This window comes from Gymnoscopelus braueri, assembly GCF_963280865.1.
Source record: "Gymnoscopelus braueri genome assembly, chromosome: 18".
Lineage (NCBI taxonomy): Eukaryota > Metazoa > Chordata > Actinopteri > Myctophiformes > Myctophidae > Gymnoscopelus > Gymnoscopelus braueri.
The window spans coordinates 13,338,930-13,364,050 of NC_137618.1; the positions used below are offsets into that span (position 1 = coordinate 13,338,930).

At 46.7% G+C, this 25,121-nt stretch overlaps 1 protein-coding gene across 1 annotated transcript in view; it reads left to right on the forward strand.

Moving 5' to 3' along the window:
• pth2ra (parathyroid hormone 2 receptor a) overlaps positions 1-25,121 on the forward strand; it is a gene marked incomplete at its 3' end in the record, with an annotated part of 76,386 nt that overhangs the window by 39,790 nt on the left and 11,475 nt on the right. Inside the window, exon 8 of the mRNA XM_080456803.1 lies at positions 10,210-10,270. Within this exon, the coding sequence (XP_080312929.1) occupies positions 10,210-10,270 (61 nt within the window). The remainder of the gene's footprint in view (positions 1-10,209; positions 10,271-25,121) is intronic.

Consider the following 25,121-nt stretch of genomic DNA (forward strand, 5'->3'; position numbering starts at 1 on the left):
ATGACATTTACAGGTGTAAAAGACAGAGGTTTACAGGTGCAAAAGAGTGGGTGAAATCCTTTTTTGTACAAGATACTTATAACCCTTACTAAGGGTGGATATAATGTAGAAACTGTGGAAACATCTGAGCCAATCCTCTTTGAAACACCAGGCCAGAAAACCGCACTGGTTAGTTGCATACACACTCGGCTCAGGGGCAGAATCAACAGACATTGGCCGGGTTTCCCAAACGAATTTGAGCTCGTGCGTAGCGTAGAAGCTGCGTAAGAGCCTCCACGCAGCTGCGCAGTAGCAACCCCGCTACGCACTATCTTGTTAGTAGCAGCTGTGTGTGCCCTACGTGCCATCTAAACTGGCTTCTGGAGACACCATCGTCGTAGGTTCTCAAGCGCACGGAGTTACGTGTGTGCTAAAACTACATTCGGGAGACAGAATGCACGTAAAGACCTCCTGGACGAAGCCTACGTAAAGCCTACGTAAACTACGTATAGTGCTGTCCTACGCTACACAGCAGTTTAAACTCCCTTTGCGAATACTGTATATACAGTGAAATGGATCATAAAAATACCAGAGCCAGATGTCCTGAAGCAGTCCACTCCAAATACAACTTTTGAATAATATATTTATGAATTAAATTACAGTGGTGAGGTGACATCTGCAAGGTAAATAAAACACTAAAGTGTCCCCATTATGCAAGTAAATTAAATATACTTAAAATACCAAAAGTAAAGGTATGCAGAATGTCCCATTTCCCAAATTTAATATGTATTAAAATCTTTTGAAAATAGCAGATCTACAAGCTTGTGAGGCGTTGTGAGCTTGTAGATCTGCTTTCGAAAGATTTTTTAACCATTCATAAACATGGCGAGCGCAACAGCTGTCACTTTGTGAGAGGAACTGGGGACTTTCATCATAACGTTTAACTATAAAACTTAGAAATTAAGGAAACATGCTCAGCATCATTTATATACCTTTAGTTAACTTGGCTTATGCTTAATATTTTTATCAGATGATCGGATCATCCGTGAGAGTACAATTTGTAAACTTCGGGTTCATGCATAGAGGACAAAGCAGCGCAGCCGCTCGCCCTACCCAAAAGAACAGATCTGCAAGCTATCGACACACTGCGACATGCCGTGTTGATAGCTTGCAGATCTGTTCTTTTGGGTAGGGCGAGCGGCTGTTAGGAGGAACTGCTGCGCTGGTTCTATGTGTAGCCCCCACACTCAAATTAGCGAGAAGTGGCATGCAAAAGACCTGGCTATCGAGCTCAGGCTTATTGGCATGACTGGTAACGCGTCGGGCTGGCGAGTGGGAGCTTCGGGTTCAATCCCAGCTCACTGCTTCCACTACATATGCATGAACCCGGCGTTTATAAATTATAGCATGATCCGATCATCTCATAAAAATACTGTCGGTGACAGAGCCAACTGTCAGATGTCCTGAAGCAGTCCACTCTAAATACAACGTTTGAATAATATATGTATGCATTAAATTACATCTACAAGCTTATGAGGCGTTGTGAGCTTGTAGATCTGCTATTTTCAAAAGATTTTTTAACCATTCACAGCTGTCACTTTGTGAGAGGAACTGGGGACTTTCATCATAACGTTTAACTATAAAACTTTGAAATTAAGGAAACATATTTAGCTCAGCATCATTTATATACCTTTAATTAACTTGGCATATGCTTAATATTTTTATCAGATGATCGGATCATCCGTGAGAGTACAATTTGTAAACTTCGGGTTCATAGAGCATGAACCAGCACAGCCGCTCGCCCTATCCAAAAGAACGCCAGGTTACATCCTATGTAACCCTTGTTCTCTGAGTGGAGAGACTGGCTCTCCACTAAATATTATTCAATATTTACGGGAACTGTCCCCCCGGGGGCAGTGCTCGTGGATACTCTTTAAGACACATCACATATGGTGGCCCTGCCCTGATTTGCAATCAGTGGGGTATTTAAGCCCCACCCAGGCAGAGCCACTTTGATTAACTTTGATTGACACGAATTTCGGAGCGGCTGATTCGTGGAGAGCCAGTCTCTCCACTCAGAGAACAAGGGTTACATAGGATGTAACCTGGCGTTCTCTTTCGTGGTCGAGACTGGCTCTCCACTAAATATTATTCAATATTTACGGGAACTCTCTAAGACACACCGCGAGGAAATAAGCAGACCCAGCCGCCCCGCGGCAGCCAGAAGCAGTTTAAGCCCGCAGTATCAGCCCAAGGCGTGCTCCAAAATCCTATCATCCAAAAGTATGTAATGCTCGTGGCCTAGGCGCAAGACGCTACCTAGGCCCAGCTGGCGACAGCCAGTCAACTGATTAGCCACCTAGCCCGCAAGACGCAGGGCTAGCTTACTATGCCCGACATCACTCCGAGCCCGGCCTGTCCTACGGGAGCCAGGGTCTCGGAGGCACGGTGAGTATGACCTGCTCCACCGCCTGGAGCCCAGCACTCGCTCCGTGAATGGGGTGCTGGCTGCCACGCTCAGTCGGTAGAACTGGGTAAATGTAGACAGAGTCGACCATGTTGCTGTAGTGCGGATCTCCGTCAGAGACGCACCATTCCACAGCACCCAGGAGGCCGCCGTCCCACGGGTGGAGTGTGCCCGCACCTAGGCGGCACTGGTACTCCTGCCCGCCTGTATGCCTGCTGGATCATTTCTGTGATCCAGCGGGACAGCCTAGCCTTTGCCAGTGGTCCAAGCACTCCTGCTTCAGCACCCGAAGAGCTGGTCTGTTACTCTGTGGGCCTGTGTGGCCCTGACGTACGACACTAAGCTCTAACAGGGCAGAGTGGGAACCAACTCTGTCTTTGTACTCCATCTGTCCGCATGTCAAAGAGGGACAGAGCTCAAACACCAGTTTGGGATATACCCCTGCGAGAACTCTGGGGAGAAAGGCCAGGATGGGGCGTAACACTGCTCCTCCATCACTGGGCCTAGACCTGCAAAGCTCCTCATGGACTGACAGAGCTTGCAACTCCACAATTCTCCTTGCAGATACGACTGGTGAGGGCCATGTCCTGCTGCGGAGCCCAGCACGCACTCAGTGATAGGGGTGCTGGCTACCACACCCATGCAGTAGAACCTGATAAATGCGGACGGCGTCCAACAGGAGCCGTCCCACAGATCTCAGATAGATGGGCACCTCGCCAGACGCCCATGAGGCAGCGAGGCCCTGTGTGGAATGTGCAACATTCCTGTTGGGGCTGGCCTGCCTGCCCAACTATACGCCTGCTGGATTGTTTCTCAACCCATTGAGGGAGCCCAGCCTTGGAGACCATCTGCCCAAGGCAGTTAGGTCCCTACACACTTTCAAGGCCCTGACAGGGCCCCACAGTGACTGCAACCCTGCTCCCCTGCCCTGAGGGGGTGGGAAGGGTGCAGTTCAATAGACTGACTCGTACTCTGATCAGGCCATAGGGTGGAATGCAGGGATCGACCCCAGCACCACCCAAGCATTGCCATGTAGGAAGCGTCAGCATCTCTCATGCACGACAGGGACATTCTTGTAGCTGAGAAGTTAACAGCAAGAATGCTGCCTCGAGAGAAGCCATTGCAGCCCAAGTGCTCAAAGGCTCAGATGCCCCATGCCGCAAGGCACTGAAGGCACACGGTCCCACCTCCTGTGGGGGGACTGCTGGCCTATCGTGAGAGGGCCACGAGCCCCCTTCGGCAACTGGGTAATTTACATGTTGCCCTTGTTTGGGACCGTCGTGTCACTGGCCCAGCACAGCGACACAATTATCTTGGGATGAGGAGGGAGCTCACTCCGTGACTCACACGACCACGCCGGCTTCCGCCCTGCAGAACTACATTCAGGTGCGTAACTGGCCATGCCGTAGCACACCCGTATGGTGCGCTCTGCTCACCCCTGACAGTCTCTGCATGCTCCACTGTGTCACCGTCCTGACGGGACTACATACCCGAACGCGTTAGCTGACCCCGCCAGCAATACGCCCGTATGGTGCATGACTGTAAATGACAAGGAATGTACGGCGTCAAACAGGAGCCGTCACACAGATCTCAGATAGAGGGGCACCTCGCCAGACGCCCATGAGGCAGCGAGGCCCTGTGTGGAATGTGCACACCTTCCTGTCTGGGCTGGCCTGTCTGCCCACCTATACGCCTGCTGGATTGTTTCTCAACCCATTGAGGGAGCCCAGCCTTGGAGACCATCTGCCCCAGGCAGTTAGGTCCATACACACTTTCAAGGCCCTGACAGGGCCCAACAGTGACTGCAACCCTGCTCCACTGCCCTGAGGGGGTGGGAAGGGTGCAGTTCAAGACTGACTCGTACTCTGATCAGGCTGGATAAGGTGGAATGCGGGGATTGACCCAATCAGTACTGGCCGCATGTTCAGGAGAGCCGGGGGCACAATGTGTGCCGTGGCTGCATCGGCCCTAAAGGGCATAGGTACAGCCTCCAGGTCAACCTGGCCCTCAACTGAAAATCTGGGCGAGCCCAGAGGGTGGCCCGTCCCACTGGAGCAAGGGACAAAGTCCCTGCTCTGGCCTCTAACCCATGCCGAGCCTGCAACCTCTCTTGTCGAGGCGCCGGCCTCAGTGCCCAAGTGCCGCCGGAGCCTGGCCACATCGTTGTGGCACTGCTCCTCTGAGCAAGCACGCACCGGCCGGTCATCCAATCTTGGATGCGGAGGCTCTCCCGACGCCAAGGTCCCAGGACTGAGTCCAAGCACCTTGTAACATGCGGGGGGCTACTCTTGCTCTCCTTTAGGATCTTGTTTGTTTCACCTATAAACGAGCCGCAACACCAACCCCAAGAGGGGCGATTTACCACGCCCGCTCTCTGAACTGCACACTGCAGTTGGTTAATAGGCTGCCAACACTCGTAGTCTTGTCCAAACAAAATCCAACTCTACAGACCTGTCCAAACCAGGCAGGGCAGGTAAAGAGGGGGAGCCATAGCCTGAGCTTGGCTCTCACAGCTCCGTCGCCCACGGACGTTTAGTTGGGCTGGAGTGGAAACGGCAACACCATATATGTTGCGCTCCGCTCGTCCCTGACAGTACGGATGTGCTCCGCTGGAATCACCAAACCCGGTTCTCCAGCGAACTATGCCACAGCTGTACACCGACCCAGTCGGCGATACGCTGTATAGCGTGTAATGACTGATTCAGGGGACCCCTGGCAGACCCAGCACGTTCTGTCTTGCGTCACTGAGACCAGATTCACCGACAGAACTCCGCCACGGACGCGTAGACCGACCCAATCGGTGATACGCCGCATAGTGGGCTATAATGGCCGCCCAGGTTGTGTTCGACAGACCACCAGCCGCCTGCCAAGTGATTCCACTGACGGAACTCCGCCACGAACCCGCGAACCGGCCTAGCCGGTAATACGTTGTATAGCGGGCTCTAATGGCTGCTTTATGTGTGTTCTAACAGACCACCAGTACGCCCCGCCCAGTGTTCCCACTGACGGGACCCCGCCACGGACGCGTAAACCGACACCATCGGTGATACGCCGTAAAGCAGGCTATAATGACTGTCCACACCAGTGGTGGAGAAAGTACTCTATTACTTCGGCAAGCTGCTCACAGCCCCGCCGGAGCATTCCTGCCATCACCTCCCGTGCACATTCACGAGCCTCCTAGCTCGTTGTAGCCGGGCACTGGCCTCTTGGCCTAACATGGCCGATGGCTCAATAGGCCGCTTCATCGGACAAGCTCGGTCCTCCTGCCGCAGCTTGGACTAGGACCGCCACCGATGGCGCCTCACCGGCCGGAGAGCAGCCATACTCCATAAAGGTCAGGGCTATTATGGTCACGCACGCGCCACGTAAGCGCGCGCTGATACAGTGACGGAATAGCCTCTGTGTTTGGCTAGCTGCGTCCGGATAGCCATGGCTCTGTGCATTCTCGGGATGAGCAAGGAGCTTACTCCGTGGCTTCACACCGATGACCGGATTCTACCACGCAGAATTACACCTAGGTGTGTAGACGGCCCTGCCGTGCCACACACCATATATGGTGTGCTCCGCTCGCCCCTGACAGTACGGATGTGCTCCGCTGGAAACACCAAGCCCGGTTCTCCAGCGAACTACGCTACAGCGCGTAAACCGACCCAGTTGGCGATACACTGTATAGCGTGCAACGACTGATTCAGGGGACCCCTGGCAGACCCGCCACGGACGCGTAAACCGACTCAATCGGTAATACGCCGTAAAGCGGGCTATAATGGCCGTGGGTATACTGTTGCAATTGTTCGACAGACTCCCAGCGCGCCCCGCCCAGTGTCTCCACTGGCGGAACTCCGCCACGGACGCGTAAACCGACCCAACCGGTGATACGCCGTATAGCGGGCTATAATGGCCGGGGATTGGCCGCACAGTTTGTGTACCGCACAGTTTGTGTACAACAGACCAGCATGTCCTGTCTGTGTCACTGGCAGATCGACAGACAGAACTACACCACGGTCGCGTGAACTGACCCTGTCAGCGACACGCCGTATAGTGCGTTATTACACCTGAACGCAGAAGCTGCCGAACCTGGCACCAATACGCTCGTATGGTGCGGCTCTGCCACCCTGGGACGTTCAGTCCGTTGGGTTGCAGTGGAAACGGCTTGCCTCTAAACGACAGGCACCTGGCCTTTTTTTTAAATTTTTTTTTATGTATATATATATACATCTATATTTGTATACACACATTGTATTCGTTAGGATGGATGCCCATATCAAACTCAATGTCCAGCAGTTTGTCTTGTGTCTCCAGCAGAGTTTCTAGTGTCTCCATCTTCCCCTGGAAGAGGTTGTACCTGAACTCTGCAGCCGCACTGAGGCGCTCCAACAGAAGACATTTCTACTCCAAACTCTCTTCCTGTTGTGGAACGTGCCACAATGTAGAATTGCACCTAGGTGTGGACGGCTCTGCCGTGCAACACACCATATATGGTGCCCCCCGCTTCGCGGGTTGGAGAGAAACGACTGCCGGCAGGATAAAGCAATTCATGCACGCAGAGGGGTCCAACCCGTGCGCGCATGATCCATCCCCAAGCAAAGCATACATCTATCGTGGCCGCCCACAGCCCAGACAAACGTGGGGCGCTGGGCTGGCCATGTTTGCCATATTATTTAAGCCATGTATGCTTATCTATATACCTAAATAAATAGGTATATATTCGTAAACGCATGTATTTGTATACCCATACATTTATATACTCGATACTCGAATATATGTATTACTTCGCATATTAATACATTTACTCTATCAGTATCTGAGCAGAGCCAAGTGTCTCTTTATCTTTATTTCACTTATTTACCGTGAAAGTATTTAAGTATATTTATATACTCATACAAAGACAGAATTGCAGCGAGTGTAGTGACTGGCAGGAGACTCCTGACCTAGCGCCACACTGCCCTCTTGTGACCTGTGGGGCACACTTCTCCTTGCGTCAACAAGGAAGTAACCCAGGGCACGCTGCAACTTTGTTTGTTTGTTTGTTTTTCTTTTCACTTGGCTCCGCCGAGGGCTTTCCGGACCGCGGCGGTGATAATAACCGCAGTAGATGGCCCGGAGGTCCGCCGACTGGGTCAGCCTCGCTCGGGTTCTACGGTCTACCTCGGTACCGCGCCGGTGATGACCACCGGTAGTAGATGGCCCGGAGGTCCGCCGACTAGGTCAGCCTCGCTCGGGTTCTACGGTCTACCTCGGTACCGCGCCGTGGCGGCGCTGCCGGCGATCCAAGCGCTCAACCGCTTCACGGGGTTGGCTTCCACTTGGATCTCTCCAGCAAACCAGCGGCCGTCCTGGTCCGCCCTCTGACTGGGTCAGAATCGGAACCAGGCTGCAGCCGCGGCGATGGCGATGCCGGCGACCAAGCGTTCGGCCGACAGACGGCTTCCCACTTGGTCACTCGAGCAGAACAGCAGCAGCCCTGATCCGCCCTCCGACTAGGTCGGATTCGGAACCAGGTTGCACGCCGTTCGCCAGGAATGTACTTTTGTTGGTGTGAATATGACAGCGAAGCGTCCTGAGAGGAGCCTCGCAAGACCTGCTCTCTACCAAAGGTAAGTGGACACGCTGCCAAACACCCGTTCTGTACTGTTTTTCGTCTTAATACTGAGCCCACAAAGCGTCTGCACTCGTGGAAATCAAAGAATCAAAGTGGCTCTGCCTGGGTGGGGCTTAAATACCCCACTGATTGCAAATCAGGGCAGGGCCACCATATGTGATGTGTCTTAAAGAGTATCCACGAGCACTGCCCCCGGGGGGACAGTTCCCGTAAATATTGAATAATATTTAGTGGAGAGCCAGTCTCGACCACGAAAGAGAACAGATCTGTAAGCTATCGACACGCCATGTCGCAGTGCGTTGATAGCTTGTATGTCTATTTTTTTGGGGAGGCGTCGCACGTTACGCACCGGCCCGGCCGTAATTTATATATATATATATATATATATATAAATTGTGTGTGTGTGTGTGTGTGTGTGTGTGTGTGTGTGTGTGGTCGGTCGGTCGGTCGGTCTTTTCATAGATCTATTTTGCTACGATGGGTGTTACGAGCGCCCCAGGGCGCTCGTAACAAACTGCTGCGTAGGACAGCACTCAGGGCTACAACCACTCCCAGGAGTAGGATACGTGCATTCTGTGTCCCGAATGTAGTTTTAGCAGACACGTAACGCCGTGGACTTGGGAACCTACGACGATGGTGTTTCCTAATGAAGTTTAGATTGCACGTAGGGCACAACCAGCTGCTTCTAATGAGGGTAGAGCGTAGGTTTCGCCGGGTCCCAGCTGTGTAGGAGGCTCTTACGCAAGCTGCGTAGGCTACGCATGACCTGAAATCTACGTGCCTGCTAAGGTACTGCGCAGCCTGTGTGGACGCACGTAAGACCCGTCGTAGGACCTGCGCAGCATCTCTACGCAGCATCTCTACGAATCTCTTTGGGAAACGCGGCCATTGTGATTTTTGAAAGAAATAGCGAGCACATTAAAGTGGTGCTTTTTTTTAAAATATTTTTTTGGGGGCTTTTCTGCCTTTATTGATAGTATGCAGTAGACTGACAGGAAATGGGGAAAGAGAGATGGGAGTGACACGCAGCAAAGGTCATCGGGATTAGGATTCAAACCCAGGACCCGCACCGCTACGCCAGCCGTCCAGGCTGAAAATCGATTTTTGTAATTTTTTAATAAAATTTAAGAAAAAAAATCTTTTATTATTAGATCAATAAATAATCCAATCTTAGCAGCCCGTGGTCAGGCGGTGCTTCTGGCATTTGCCCACCTTACCAGATAGCCAGCCTGTCACTGGTAATAACAGCCTCCTGAGAAAACATACTGCATACTGTTGCCTTCACTGTGCTCTGAAAACATCATCAGGGTGTTCCACTATTTGTTCTTATTCTTGGGAGCAAAGAAACTTGATCAGATTATTACTAATATACTCATATGAGGGAATGAAGGAGAAATAATTTAGAATTGGTGAATTGCATGTGTATGCCAAGTGCATGTACAGTGCATGTACACATAAAAGCAATTCGTGACAGCATTATACATTTTGTTTTTGTAACAAGTGCTCCAATGCAACTGGATGCAAAGCTCATTGACAATTGGAGCATGGAGGCGCAGGACGATTAGGAAGGAGAAGCATCTCGCAAAATATAAAAAGTATCCGGCTGTAGATACTGTAATGTACGGCCATCTAGTCTGCAGCTGGCACTTGTGGAACACCCTGCATTATGCCTGGATGATGACAGTATTCAGTGTCATGTGAGAAATGACAGACAGTGTAATTTCTGCAGGTATATTAAATAGCTATGTCTGGTTCTTTCCTCGGGTGGAGCATCTGCAACACAGAATGAATAACATGTTTCATGTTTACACATTATGTAGCCTGTATTATAAATAGAGTCCAACGACGTTTGATTCCCTAAAAATGTACAACATAGGACAAAATGTGAGCTGTAATTTCATGAGGCCAACATTTTGAATTTCCAAAACCAATGGACTGTCAGAAAACATTCAATAGACTATATATTTGGATTCCAATACTTTGTACTTTAACTCAAGTAAACATTTAGAATACAGACCTTGTAACATAGTATTTTTATATTGTGGTATTGCTACTTTTACTAAAATGTAAAAACTTCTTCCACCACTTATACTACAGCTCCACCAGGACAAGGTGGTTAAACGCTTCCTACTGTATGTCTTCTCACTGTATTTTGTCATTACAGGGGTTCCAGCTCTCTTCGTGGCTGCGTGGGCTGTTGTCAGGGCGACACTGGCTGATGCAAGGTGAGCTAACAATTAAGCCACACTATGCCACACACTAAGCCACTACTAACTCATTAAAACCGGGAAAGTATTGTAGTAGATTTCTGTGGCTGGGTCTTCGCTTCCAGAGAAATGATCAAGAGACGTGAGACAGTAGATATTGCTCAAGAGTGGCTTTATTGATGCTATGCAGTAGAGATGCGCGGATCGCGGTTTTAGCCGCGGTTGCCGCAGTTAACCGCAGTTTGGGTGGATTTGGGTCAATCAAATATAATTATTAATTAATATCGGATAAACCGCGGGTGAAATATTGCGGTAAATAAATTAATGACATCTAATATATCTATCCATAAAATAGCTAAATCTCTGCGTGCTTGTGTCTGTGTGAGTGTGTAGAGCAGCCTCTGTGCGATGCGATCACAAAATGCATTGATTTAGCCTATGGAATGTCGGTGCGTCTTTTTTCTTTTTTTTTAACCGGTGCTGCTGTGCTGCGCTGAAGAGCAGTGCGCTCTGTATGTTGGATTCCGCACAGTTGGATGCCGCACCGACATTCCATAGGCTAAATCAATGCATTTTGTGATCGCATCGCACAACTAATACTAAAACTAACGGGGAATACCAGAAAATAATAACATTTTGACATACGGGAAAAACGGTTGATGCGGATATTAAAATTGGGTAATATAATTATTGCGGTTGGATAACGGATGGATAATTAATTTGTACCGCGAATTCGGATGACCATGAGAGGCCATCCGCGCATCTCTACTATGCAGAGGTTAAGTCTACAGAAGCATAAGTGTAGCATACGTGATACAGATGATCTGATCTTCAACTCCTTGACATTAGGTTTTATACTACAATTATCAGTCCTCCTCTCCGTCATCTTTCCAAAACAGTCATTAATCATGTCATTTCTTAAAAATAGATTTTGCCATGTCATGGCCATTTGTCCTAAACTTTGTCCTCAGGGCTTTGTGTATGTGGCTTATTTACTGGCAGTTATGCCAGTAAATGATTGACACACGCTCTGGCACGCTATATGTCACGCTATATGTGACATATACACATGATTTGGCACGCTATATGTCCTCCCAGGACCTTGGTTTGGCATGCCACCTTGTCTAACCTTACTCTTAATCCTGGATGTGTGCTACTGCTTATCTATCGATATACACCTGGCTCCATCTTGGATCCCTTGGTAGTGTTCTGTGAGATGGAGCTATTTGTCTACCTTGGTGCCAATATATTGTAGAACATCTTACGTAATCATTTAGTGACATTTACTCGTGATATTTATACTAGAATACATATGTCATATGTCTGGAATACATTTACTGTGCTAGATTACATTTCCCATTATTATTCTCTCTGTCCCTTTAATTGATGCCACAACAGTATCAGTGTCATTTTAGATTTTAGCTATATATATATAGCAACATAACCTTTTCAGAAAACTCTTAGGATTTAGGACAGTGGTTTAGAACAGTGGTTCTCAAAAATGGCAGATACACTGCCCTGCGAGCTTATACATCTGCTATTTTTTTTTTACATTTTAAAAAAATCTTGAAAGTATTTGGAAGATTTTGAATACTTTTGAAAAAGGTTACACAAATCTTCTCTTCTGGGGATCCCTGGCTCAAAACATTTTCATATGGGGGGTCCGCGGCCAAATACATAACATTTTGCAGGTCCTTGGCACGAAAAAGTTTGAGAACCACTGATTTAGAAGGCATTTGTAAAATCGACCTCAGGTAGGGAATGAATGCAATTGTTGTATTGGCGAGAGTCCAAGGTGTTCTCAGAAAAGGTTCAAATCCTTCGAGGAGGAAGGAGGAGGTTGGGGTGGAGGAGGACGACAAACTTGAAAGCAATGAATAGCAGGCATAGCCAATCTACAAGCGCAGTACTCACGACCCATGTTTGGTCTGTCGTGAAGCAGAACAGACAAGTCGACCGAGAGGTAGCAGGTGTATTTATACTGTGGTGATTCTAACAAGGATTGGCTGTGGTGAATGGAGGCAGGTGTTGTGGATACGCTAGTGAGTGAAGGCAAGTGTGGTAGATAGGGGAGCGGTCGGTCGTCTCTGCTCCGTCACTGCCCTCAAAAGAGCTGGCTAGAGATGTGATAAATGACCAGGAGGTGGAGGCCGAAGGTCTTGAAGTTCGGGCGACATGTCACATGATCCCCCCCTGTCCTTAGACCCTCAATCGGGTGAGGAAAAACTCGTTACGGTCATACCAGGTGGATGGGCGTTACGGATTGGGTTGGTCAGAGGGGAGAAGTAGCCAGGCAGTTTGCGATGGCAGTCGAGTAGCCTCGATCTCCAGGCTTTTATTGCTTAGTTTTGCTAAAAAATAAAAGCCTGGCCCAACTATAGCCTGTACTGGGTATGAGGAAGTGTTTCATTTCCCAACCAACCAGAGTGCAGTGGGCGTCGCTCGTAATGTTGTGTTAACGGGGCGGGGGTTGACGGACAGATCGGTGAACCAATGGGATCAGGCGCCGTCTCTCGCCGGCTCTATACACACGCCCCTTTATACACGAAATCAGGAGGGTTGCAGCAGGCTAGCAGTCGAGTAGGTCGGCAGTGAGCGGGTGGCGTATGGGAGGAAATGGTGTTTCGCTGCGTTGGAGACCTTGAAGCATGAGGAAGACGTTAGACAGCTGAGGTAGACATGCAGGGTAAAGGTGTGGAGAATGAGGTGGGTAATGAATGCTACGAGACCGGACATCAGTGGAAGGTGATGCCTGTGATTCCTTGAAGGTGTTCCATACAGTAGCTTGAGAGGGTTCTGGGTGCAAAGCCGTCGATTTGGAAGGATTATTCATATGGAAAATTGGAGCACATTGATCTTTGAAATATCTTTAAAAGCCACGCTGTGCATATTGTGTTCCAAAAAGTGATGGAGCATTGCAGGGTAGCGGTGATGACTGATTTAAACAGTCACACCTGGCCTGAGTCAAACTAATTAGACTGAGCTGGGAGTGATGACACATGTGTTGAGCATCAATGTTACACACAAGGATAATTCAGCCACACACACACCCACCCACCCCCACCCACCCCCACACACACACACACACACACACACACACACACACACACACACACACACACACACACACACACACACACACACACACACACACACACACAGAGAGAGCGGGGGGGGCTTTTTCAAGTCAGAATGTTTCATTCTGCTTTGTCTTTTATCTCCTTATTTCCATGAGCAACTGTGGGATTACCAATATGCATGGCAAGCAGCCGAGTGTTGTTATCTTTTTGCACTGGAAATGAAAGAGTTTCGATATAAGCCCAGCTGTCGTCTGTCTTCTGTGTGCAATTATTGTTACCGTAGCATGAAAGTTGAAAGGGATTGCTTGTTTTCTGGATAACTACTGTTACGGTAGTGACTGAGGTATATTCTTCCACTGCCTTAAAGGCTCTATTGAGTTGCCAACAACGCCATATTGTAGATAAGTTTGTTGTTCCAGAGATGAGAATGAATGGTTGTAGAATGAATTTGAGTCATCACTCCAGCAAGTGAGGTTACTTTGCTTCCGATTTATTACAAGTACAAACAGTACAGAACAGCTCTTCCATGGACCCTGAGGTCCCCACCACACAACACAACAGCCTGCCGGCCGCTGAGTCACACACACACTACAAGCTTACATGTCATAGTCTTTATAGCCGTGGTCACATTTTGAATAAGTGGGTGGGGGTCAGCCTCCAAAAGGTTAGACCCCCCCAGACAAACAATAGATCACCCTCTGAGTTCCCTGATTCAATTTGCACCTGTATGAAGCAGGAAAGGGGGAAGGGAGACACATGCATAGAACCCAGGTAAACAACAAAAGGCAAAGCTAAGTGTATGTACCCCACCCGGCCCAGACCAACAGTCACCTCTTGAATCCACTCTTGTGTCTGACAGTAGGCTATCTGTGAAATATGGCTTACATTTGTATCATGTTATTAAATATACTCCAGACCCCCCATGGGAGACATTAAAACGTCTTCTACAAACATGTATATTTCAAAAGAACCACAAAGAACCGCCCCCCATGAAAAGCGACCGGAACACCAACCAGGACAAAAAGAAAACATTCAGGAATACTAAAACAGCAAACAACATCATACAGAACAATGCATATACAAAAACCAAGATTACATAGTACAGCGACACGGTGAATTACACAGCCAACTCAGAGATCCCCACAAGGTTTAATAAAATTCCAACAATCCCATCACATAGTCCCCACACCGCCACCCCTCCATGTACCTCGTCACGGGAGTCGCCCGGTCTTCTCAGCACACAAACAAAAGGCGGGCATCAAAGCAATTATATCACTCGACATGAGAACCATTCCAAACTCCAAAAAAATATTAACTTAATCCAACACCGCCACCCTATGTACTACAGATAAACAAAAGGCGGGCAAATCAGTGATTACATCAGTCGATATTGGGACAGTTAACTCCAGTAGGCATCCCCTAATTCACAGGTTAACCCACCATTATCACAAAAATACAATCCCAGGTCCCATATGTGCAGCGTCCCGCTCGATAACGTCCCCCTTGTAGTCTCCCGCAATGTCATCTTCTCACCCCAGCCATGTTGCCCAGCGCAGCTCCAGCTGAGCCACGCGCACTGCTAGCGATCAGCCAGACGAGTCGTGCAGCCATCCTAGGCCTGGTCATGAGGTCCTCTCCCTGCAGAACTTTGAAAAGTTGTCGTCATGTCGTGCCGATGTCCATAATCACCTACACGGTGGACCCCCCACGTCTCAGGAAGAGAACGTGATCCGTACACCCACCGCAAGGCAAAAACGCCGCCGCATGTTCTTTCGACGCCTGGCTCAGTATCCCTGGAGACTGACGTCCCCAAAAAAACAAACCAACGCGACTGCCGACTTTGACGCCATATGAGGTATATTCTTCCACTGCCTTAAAGGCTCTATTGAGTTGCCAACAACGCCATATTGTAGATAAGTTTGTTGTTCCAGAGATGAGAATGAATGGTTGTAGAATGAATTTGAGTCATCACTCCAGCAAGTGAGGTTACTTTGCTTCCGATTTATTACAAGTACAAACAGTACAGAACAGCTCTTCCATGGACCCTGAGGTCCCCACCACACAACACAACAGCCTGCCGGCCGCTGAGTCACACACACACTACAAGCTTACATGTCATAGTCTTTATAGCCGTGGTCACATTTTGAATAAGTGGGTGGGGGTCAGCCTCCAAAAGGTTAGACCCCCCCAGACAAACAATAGATCACCCTCTGAGTTCCCTGATTCAATTTGCAACTGTATAGGCAGGAAAGGGGGAAGGGAGACACATGCATAGAACCCAGGTAAACAACAAAAGGCAAAGCTAAGTGTATGTACCCCACCCGGCCCAGACCAACAGTCACCTCTTGAATCCACTCTTGTGTCTGACTGTGGGCTATCTGTGAAATATGGCTTACATTTGTGTCTATGTTTATGAAATATACACATCAGACCCCCCATGAGAGACATTAAACGTCTTTCACAAACACGTATATTTCAAAAGAACCACAAAGAACCCGCCCCCCATGAAAAGCGACCGGAACACCAACTAGGACAAAAAGTAAACATTCAGGAAAACTAAAACAGCAAACAACATCATACAGAACAATGCACATACAAAAACCAAGATTACATAGTACAGCGACACGGTGAATTACACAGCCAACTCAGAGATCCCCACAAGGTTTAATAAAATCCCAACAATCCCATCACATAGTTCCCACACCGCCACCCCTCCATGTACCTCGTCACGGGATTCGCCCGGTCTTCTCAGCACACAAACAAAAGGCGGGCATCAAAGCAATTATATTACTCGACATGAGAACCATTGAAAAGAAGTCCAAACTCCAAAAAAATATTAACTTAATCCAACATCGCCACCCCCTGTACTACAGATAAACAAAAGGCGGGCAAATCAGTGATTACATCAGTCGATATTGGGACAGTTAATTCTAGTAGGTATCCCCTAATTCACAGTCTAACCCACCATTAACACAAAAATACAATCCCAGGTCCCACATGCTCAGCGTCCCGCTCGATAATGCCTCTCTTGTAGTCTCCCTCAATGTCATCCCCTCACCCCAGTCGTGTTGCCCAGTGCAGTTCCAGATTGTCCAACAGACAGCTGCATTTACACAACAGAGCGCTCTACTAGCGACCGCTGAAGACGTGTTACCACACTCTCCACGAAGAACCCCTTCATCGCAAGTCCCCCGCTCCGCCGGCACCCGCTGTCCTCTCCCCACAACATACCCGCTACGAAGAAATTCGACACACCAATTTCTCCGCTCCGCCGTCCGCACCGCAGCGCGCTCCTCTAGCGATCGCAGAAGATAAGTTTGTGCAGCCAGATGAGTCGTACAGCCGTCCTAGATCTGGTCATGAGGTCCTCTCCCTGCAGATCTTTGAAAAGTTGTCGTCATGTCGTGCCGATGTCCATGATCACCCACACGGTGGTCCCCCCACGTCTTAGGAGGAGAACATGACCCGTTCACCCACCGCAAGGCAAAACTCAGACATCACCGCCCGCCGCCGCATGTCCTTTCGACGCCTGGCTCAGTACCCCTGGAGACTGACGTCCCCAAAAAAACAAACCAACGCGACTGCCGACTTTGACGCCATATGAGGTATATTCTTCCACTGCCTTAAAGGCTCTATTGAGTTGCCAACAACGCCATATTGTAGATAAGTTTGTTGTTCCAGAGATGAGAATGAATGGTTGTAGAATGAATTTGAGTCATCACTCCAGCAAGTGAGGTTACTTTGCTTCCGATTTATTACAAGTACAAACAGTACAGAACAGCTCTTCCATGGACCCTGAGGTCCCCACCACACAACACAACAGCCTGCCGGCCGCTGAGTCACACACACACTACAAGCTTACATGTCATAGTCTTTATAGCCGTGGTCACATTTTGAATAAGTGGGTGGGGATCAGCCTCCAAAAGGTTAGACCCCCCCAGACAAACAATAGATCACCCTCTGAGTTCCCTGATTCAATTTGCACCTGTATGAAGCAGGAAAGGGGGAAGGGAGACACATGCATAGAACCCAGGTAAACAACAAAAGGCAAAGCTAAGTGTATGTACCCCACCCGGCCCAGACCAACAGTCACCTCTTGAATCCACTCTTGTGTCTGACAGTAGGCTATCTGTGAAATATGGCTTACATTTGTATCATGTTATTAAATATACTCCATGACCTTTGTGGCTTGATGACTAGCGACGCTTGGCTATGAATTCAATCCCATGGTGGACAGAAGGCGTTACATTTTTTCGGTTAGATTTAGGCATAGTTTTACTGAGGTTATGGCTAGCATTAAGGTTAGGTTTAGGCATAGTTTTAGGGATAGATTTAGGCATAGTTTTACTGAGGTTAGGGTTAAGGTTAGGTTTAGGCAGAGTTTTACTAAGGTTATGTAAACAACGCCTCGCGCACGGTCCAAGCCAACACGGCCGAGCACTCCCTACCCCAGTTTCAGCCAATCAAAAGCCGCGGCCAACTAACACGCTACGGTAACGATTATCGCCTTCTACAGCTGGACTGTATGTTATCAATTATACTAATTAAGGCTCTGTTCTATTTAGTGTATCGGAGCCTTTCCAGTGTTAATAGCAGCACCCTCACTCTGTTTGACCTGAATGGAACACAAACTTAATCAGTATCATTGGTAACCCCTGTGAAGGAAGTAACATACAGTACAAATTCATGCCATTATGGCTTCTGTGCATAGCCTAGAGCATATTGAGGCTGCTACAGGAGAGAAAAGATCACAGCAGGGTTTCCATTCAGTCACGACTCTCTCCTGAGTGTGTGGAGATAGCTGAGTCCAATTAGCTTGGCACCGGCTGGTGAGATTGTTTAAAGACACATGAAATGAAAAATATGTTTCCCCACACCTATAGAGCATATCCGTGGTCATAATGGAGATATAGACAGATTTCTTGTTTACAAACAATGAGACTGCAAGCGCAGGTTCTGGTTACATGAAATCAATTCCCAACAAATCCCCAAACCTGTTGTTTTGGGGAGCGTTGGTTTCTGTTCATTCAACCTCCTCTTTTGTGCTGGCTGGTGACGGCGCTCCTAGCGAGACATGCTTCACCCTGCAACAGCTGACATACGAGCTCACATCGCATCGTGGATGCGACTGTTGTGAGCTTGCCATTCTCGGCCGTTCTCTGTGCGGCGGGGCATAAATTAGGTTTGAGGGGATACAGCTGCGATCAAGCAGGCTCTGGTGCCGTGATCGTAGGAAGCGCTCCCTCTGCGACTGGAGGTGGCATTTGGGGGACAACTGCTGTGAGAATCGCTATAATTGTTTACACACAACATAAACCAAGCTATATATTTCAAGAGTGAGAGATCACAATAAACATCCATCCCAAACCTTCTTCCTCCACACTGGGAGGAAAACGGCATCTGAAAGTTTGATGGGATGCATTTTTACACGTGAGTGCTGTGACCACTTTTACATTGCATCTCTTGGCCCCGGCCTGCGTGCGCATACTGGTTCTTATCAGTGTGACTTTGTCTGGAAAATGCGTCTATAATTAACAATAGATGCCAAGAAATTTGAAAATAAAATAATATTAATCCATTTCTGGGTATTTATATGTCAAATTCCCTGAAATCACACACCCTACAAGCAGTTTAGCTCATTGTTTTGAAATTTAGAACAGGATGGACATGGTGCTTTGAAATAGGACCGATTGCAAAAGGGTAGACGAATCTCACTATTTGTGCACTGTCTTGTGTACTGTTGTGTTTGTGGGGCTGCAGCAGGGGTGGGAGCCCAAGCCAAATATCCCATGTTGACAATAAAGTTTACCTTGACCCTTGATCCATATTGAGTCTGATTTTACATAACATAATGAGTGTGCCATTACAGCAATTGTAAAGAAACAAGGATAAATGCACAACTGATCCTTGACTTGGACATTTTGCCAATGGCTGTTATGATATTATGCAACATGCATATTTGGTGTTTTTCTTTTTATGGTTGCTATTTTCCAATCAGAGCATGTTTATGGAAGAAGCTGGTATGAACACAATGTTCCCATTGTAGTGATGTCCTTTGAGAATGAAATCACCTGCCAGACACTAGCTACTACTTTGTATCTGAGTGGTTGTAGTCATGCATTTATGCATACACAATTTCCCATTTGCTGTCAGCTAGAATCCCACAGTATGTGTATAGCTCTAACATGTTTACATTTTGAAAAGCACATTCGCCTCAAATGCAAATATCGTATTTCACACATGTCACATCATCAACACGTCACTTACAGAAACTTGTCAAATATCAAAACAAAAGAATGGACAATTGGACATGAATGCAAATGTTAAATTCAGCCAGTATTTATTATATATTTTAAGTTCATGGAGATACTAGGTTACGATTATTGCAATTTAGTTTCAGTAAAGCATTCATTACATTGTCATTACCTTTTTTTTTTAACACTGATCAAAATAAACACCCATTTAATTCTCACTGTCATAGTCGCACTCAACATAGACCTAGATTACATCATAAACATGATTTTTATGTGGCGTGACAGTCTTAATTGGTGGTGTCAGCTCCGATGTCTCTTGTGTTAAAGATGTAGGGAATTATTTTAATTGGATGGGGACACATACACAGCAGATAAGAAAATAAATGTTTAAAACTGAATACAGTATATATGTAGCAGAGTGGCTCACAGAGCCTCAGCCTGATGAGCTAAAAGTCTAATATCTCCCCCGAGCTATAAATAATTCCCTTTGGCTCAGTGGTTAAGATGTTGTCTTTCCGCGCGGGAGACCCGGGTTCGAATTCCGGGCGTTACATTACATACAAACTGTCAAATCACAATAAGTTGTTTCAAGACAAGTTGCCAGCCAAGTTGCCAGCCACCACTTAGTGGTCAGTGGCCTTTTCAGACCAGTCAATCAAGGGGGATTTATACTGTATGTATCTCTCTTACAGGTAAGCTACGAGCGGCAATATGTTGGTGGGACATGTTCCGCAGAGACTGTGCTAACACAACAATACAACACAAGACCATAATCCAAATAATAATGCTGGATGTTATGAAGTAAAAAAGAAAAAGGAATAAAAGAAAAATCATAGATAAAATGGAAATACAGTTAAATTATGAATAGAACAGTAGGTATGAAAAACCTCTTAAGGCAGGTATGATGTCAGCAAATGTGCTATGTAATATTTTAAGTTCACTGCTGTCCACAGATAATCACACCGTAAGTAGAACCACATAATTATACCCTTCTCATCATGTTCCATTATCCCTATGAGCACACAACGTTCACACATCTGCTAGCTGGATGACACTCCATTTTGATAATTACTTTTGCCAATGAATAGCACCTCTTGCCAAAAAAAATTAGAAAAAATGAGAAATGAATACTGTTTGTTTCAGGCCTTTACTACATATCAGAAAAAGTTGCTTGTACCTTTTAAAATGTAATGGGTCATTGTTGCTTTAGTTTATAACTGAGGAGGGCGTTTACGGAAATAAAAAAGGTTGCAACAGATTTCGCAACCTAAGTTGAGAAAGCTGACCAGGAAGATGAGAAATTGATTCATCATCACTGTCGGGTGGAAACCTTATGTCCAAAACTGTTACTTTTCATGAAAAAAAAATCCAATGTAGTTTATTATTTTGTCATAAGCTCTTGTTAATACTTTTCATTGGCTCAATATTCATAAAATCCACAGACACACTTAACCACTTTCACAAAAACAAAATTCAATGCAACATGTTGTGAGCTTGTAGTTCAACTTTGTCACACAAAAGTAGTATGACCAAATAGTTCATTATTGATATATTTCATGCTGTAGCAGTATATGAGCGGATGTACCATCCCTATGTTTGGTTAGTATTGAATACATTTTCATGCCTGTACTGTAAGTGCTGCCGTTACACAGAGTCTGCTCTTTAGCTTGAACCAAACAGACCACAGCATTGGACATATCTATGCAAGTACACAAGTAGGCTACAAAGCACTTTTGTAAAAAAAAACATCTAAATGTGCCATTTATTTTCACCACAACAAGAAGACCTCTCTCCATTATCCTGCTTGCTGTAAAAATCATTAGAGGGCAAGGCTGGGGATGTCATTAAAAAAATCTGCAGCCTGTATCTGTTAATTTATATTTTAAATAATACAACTTTACTACAGGGCAGAGAGCACAGCCTCTTTTAACATCCCGTTAGGTTGTTAAAAGAGACTACTGGCCATTCCCAACAAGTTGAATGAAAATCCAGCCGTAAGTTGTTTTGTTCACAGACACAAGGAGTCTAGTCACAGACACAGATACCCTCTCATGCACGGCTGCCTGCTGGCTAATAAACCCACTAGTGTTCATACGTACTGTAGACCGTATAGGAAAAAAGTGCTGCCTGCATCACATTTTGTGCCAATATGAAAACGGCACACACTCAGAGAACTCAGCTGGTTTTAATTAAACACTATGTGTATGCACTCCTTATCTTTAACATTTAACCATGGCCAAGAGGAGGAGGCTGCTTATCTTTGGCTTTGGAGACAGACATCCCAGAGGAGGGTAGTGCTTCTTGGCAGTGGTCAACAGCCATTTATCAACCGGTACTCTGCTGATGTTTTGGGAAATCGCCTGCCTCCCTCCTGAGCAGCATTTCCTTCTTTGTGATTGACAGCTGCTAAAATGTCACATGTAGGGGAGCAACAGTCACAACACACACTGTCTGTGTTGCGCCGTTATTCCGCCCTGCCAAAAAAGCAGTCGAGTGCAGCGCCAAGAGTGGCATGCCAGATTTAGTGCATGCCATAAATCTGGCATAAACTCTGAAGACCATAAGAACAATATTCATTTGAATATGTGTGTTAATCTTATTAAGTCTGACTGACAGTTCATTGTTTCCCCTAGGATGAATTTGTAGCAGCGGCTGTGAATATATATCTCGCAAAAGAAATAAATTGCCCTCAAAATAAGAAGTCCGGTGTCTTTCAGACTGACAAGCAGTCATGATGGCCCTGTGGACCGCCTCCAGGCAACTGAGGGTTCAAGTTCTATCCTTGTATGCATGATCATTATTAACCCTTTAAGACCTGAGGCGATTCTTTAAAAAAAATCTAAATCCTAACATTTTTTTTTTCACGATTTTTCAAAAATAGCAGATCTACAAGTTCATAGCGCGGCACTCGGTGCCGCGCTATGAGCTTGTATATCTGCTATTTTTGAATAGCCAAAGACATCTAAAGTGACACAGATGCGTTCCAGGTATTAATGGGTTAAGTTAAATGTTTAACTTGCCCACCACCACGGAGTCCACGGGTTCGAATCCATCGTGGTCCATCCGGCTTTGTCGAGTGTCTAAACGAACACAATTGGCCTGTGTTTGGGGGAGGGAAGCCGGGCGGGTGATATTTATCTTAAGATGGCTATATCTCAATTATTATTCAACCTAGAAATGTGTTGAGTCTAACCCTAGGTTTTAAGGCTCAAAGAATGTGACTGAATCATTGACATTACCTTCAGTTAATTATTTATTGCCAAATACAAGATGGTGTCCCAAGATGATGTCCCATTCTACTAAATTATGGAAAGACATAATACGAAATTACTTAAATAACCACAAAGTCGTCAAGTAATCCAGTAAGCCAGGTTTACCAGCCCATTGTACTCACTTGTTGTGTTATACAGTCACTATTCATCGTCATCCTCTGACTCTGGAAAAAAACGTTTTATCATGTTGACACAGTCCACATCTTCTACTAGAGCAGTGGATTATCTTGCAGTGGAGCAGTTACAATGAATGACCTTCAAGAGACTGTTTGTAGCAGAATTCATTCTTGACAAACAGTAAGTGAGACAAATCGATTATCATGCAGGTTAATTGCTTCCTCACCCTCTTCTTTTCCCATCCCTGTCCAGTGGGGAGCAGTTAGGGGCTAAAAGTGTCTTGCTCATGAACACCTCGACACATAGCCGGGGCTGAGAATCGAACCTGAGACATTCTGTTTCTCAAGCGGCATCTCTACCCATTCAGCTATGGCCACCCACAAGAGCGAAGGACAGGGTCTTCTTTTACAAGCCTGTGTCCCTTTTATGCCCATATATGGAGATATCTGTCAGTCCTTGTCCCTTTTATGCCCATATATGGAGATCCTTGTAGTATATGCCCATACATCGGAATATTGTCCATATATGGGCATATTGGTTGGATCGGTGTTCCTGGACAACTGGATATCCGAACTACTCGACGGCGGGCACCGCACTCCCTCGAGTCCTTGCCCCTGCACACGCCAAGTTTGAAGTTGCTCAGTCCCATATATGCACATCACCATATGGGCATAGTGGTCGGATTGTAACTCTGGACAACAGGATCTATGTATATGTCAGTCCATCTCTCTTTTATGCCCATGTATGGGCATGCCCCATTTTGTGCCAATATATGGAGCTGACTAATTTGTTTGCGCCTGATGCCATGACGACACATTGAGGTTAGGCAACACACTCCATATTTGGGTATAGCTGCTTTGGCAACTCCTTATATGGTTATGGCTGAGTCATGGTGACATGAGCGTGACGTCGGTGGTCCGCCCGCCGGCCCTACGGCCCTTCCCTAAGCCAATTTTAAAATAAGATATATGGACGGCCACGTCACTATGACTCAGACATAACCATAAACAAACCTGATACGCCCATATATAGGCATAACATATCACTATGACTCAGACATAACCATAGACAAACCTGATACGCCTATATGCATGACATATCACTATGACTCAGACATAACCATAAACAAATGCAACACGCCCATATATAGGTGAATCCACAGAGTCGCTGCCTGCCAACAGTTATGAGCCGTTCTGTGGATTTGTCTATAGGCATATATGGAGATCCGGTTGTCCAGAGCCACAGATTAGACCGCTATGCCCATATACAGTATGGTCATGTGCATGTATGGGACCGACCAATTTCAAATTCAACACGTGCATCGGCGAGGACTCGAGGGAGTGCGGTGCCCGCCGTCGGGTCGTTCGGATATGCGGTTATCTGATTGGGCTATAATATTTGAAATATAACCCCCAAGAAATCCCTCAATTCAGAGGGATTTATTTTTCTACACAATGAATGATCACAGACATTTTCACCCAGATTTTCTCTTTCCATAAATGCAGTCCCTGTGGGTTAAGTCATCAGGCTAAAAAGGCAGAACATGTCACCTTTCATTTTCCACCCCCCCCCCATCATTCCTTTTAGTCCCATTGATCCACTTTGTGCTATCAATACATTACTCAGTAAGCAACGCTTCAAAGTTTCCATAGATTTTTGCGTGGTTCAGACCGTGACCTTCTCAAACACACATGGGTGTTCAGTGCCAAGCCTGTGGGGGACTACCACAACGACCACCACCCTCCACTCCTCTTTCACTCTCTGTATCCCACTCCTTTTCCTATACTGTCTAAAGAAAGAAAGAATCCAAAGGACAGTTGATTTCAACTAAAGGTAAAGCCAAGGCCAAGTCATAAAAAAGGGTTAGGTTTTATACTCTACATAAAATAATACTGCAGAAGCCTGGTTTCGATATGGATTGGCCTCCAGCTTTGCGCTCTAGTGAACACATTGACAATGTCTGTGGGTAGGAGGACGACAGTGGATTGTAAAGTTTCCCTGAGCAAGACATTTAACCCTAAAAATGTATTTTCTGTTTACTAAAGAGTTGGAGACTCTTGTTCCTGAACATACACTCTATTAAAGATTAACGATTAATATCAGAATATGTGGCTTGTCGATTTTCGGGCAACTTTGTGGCCTTCAA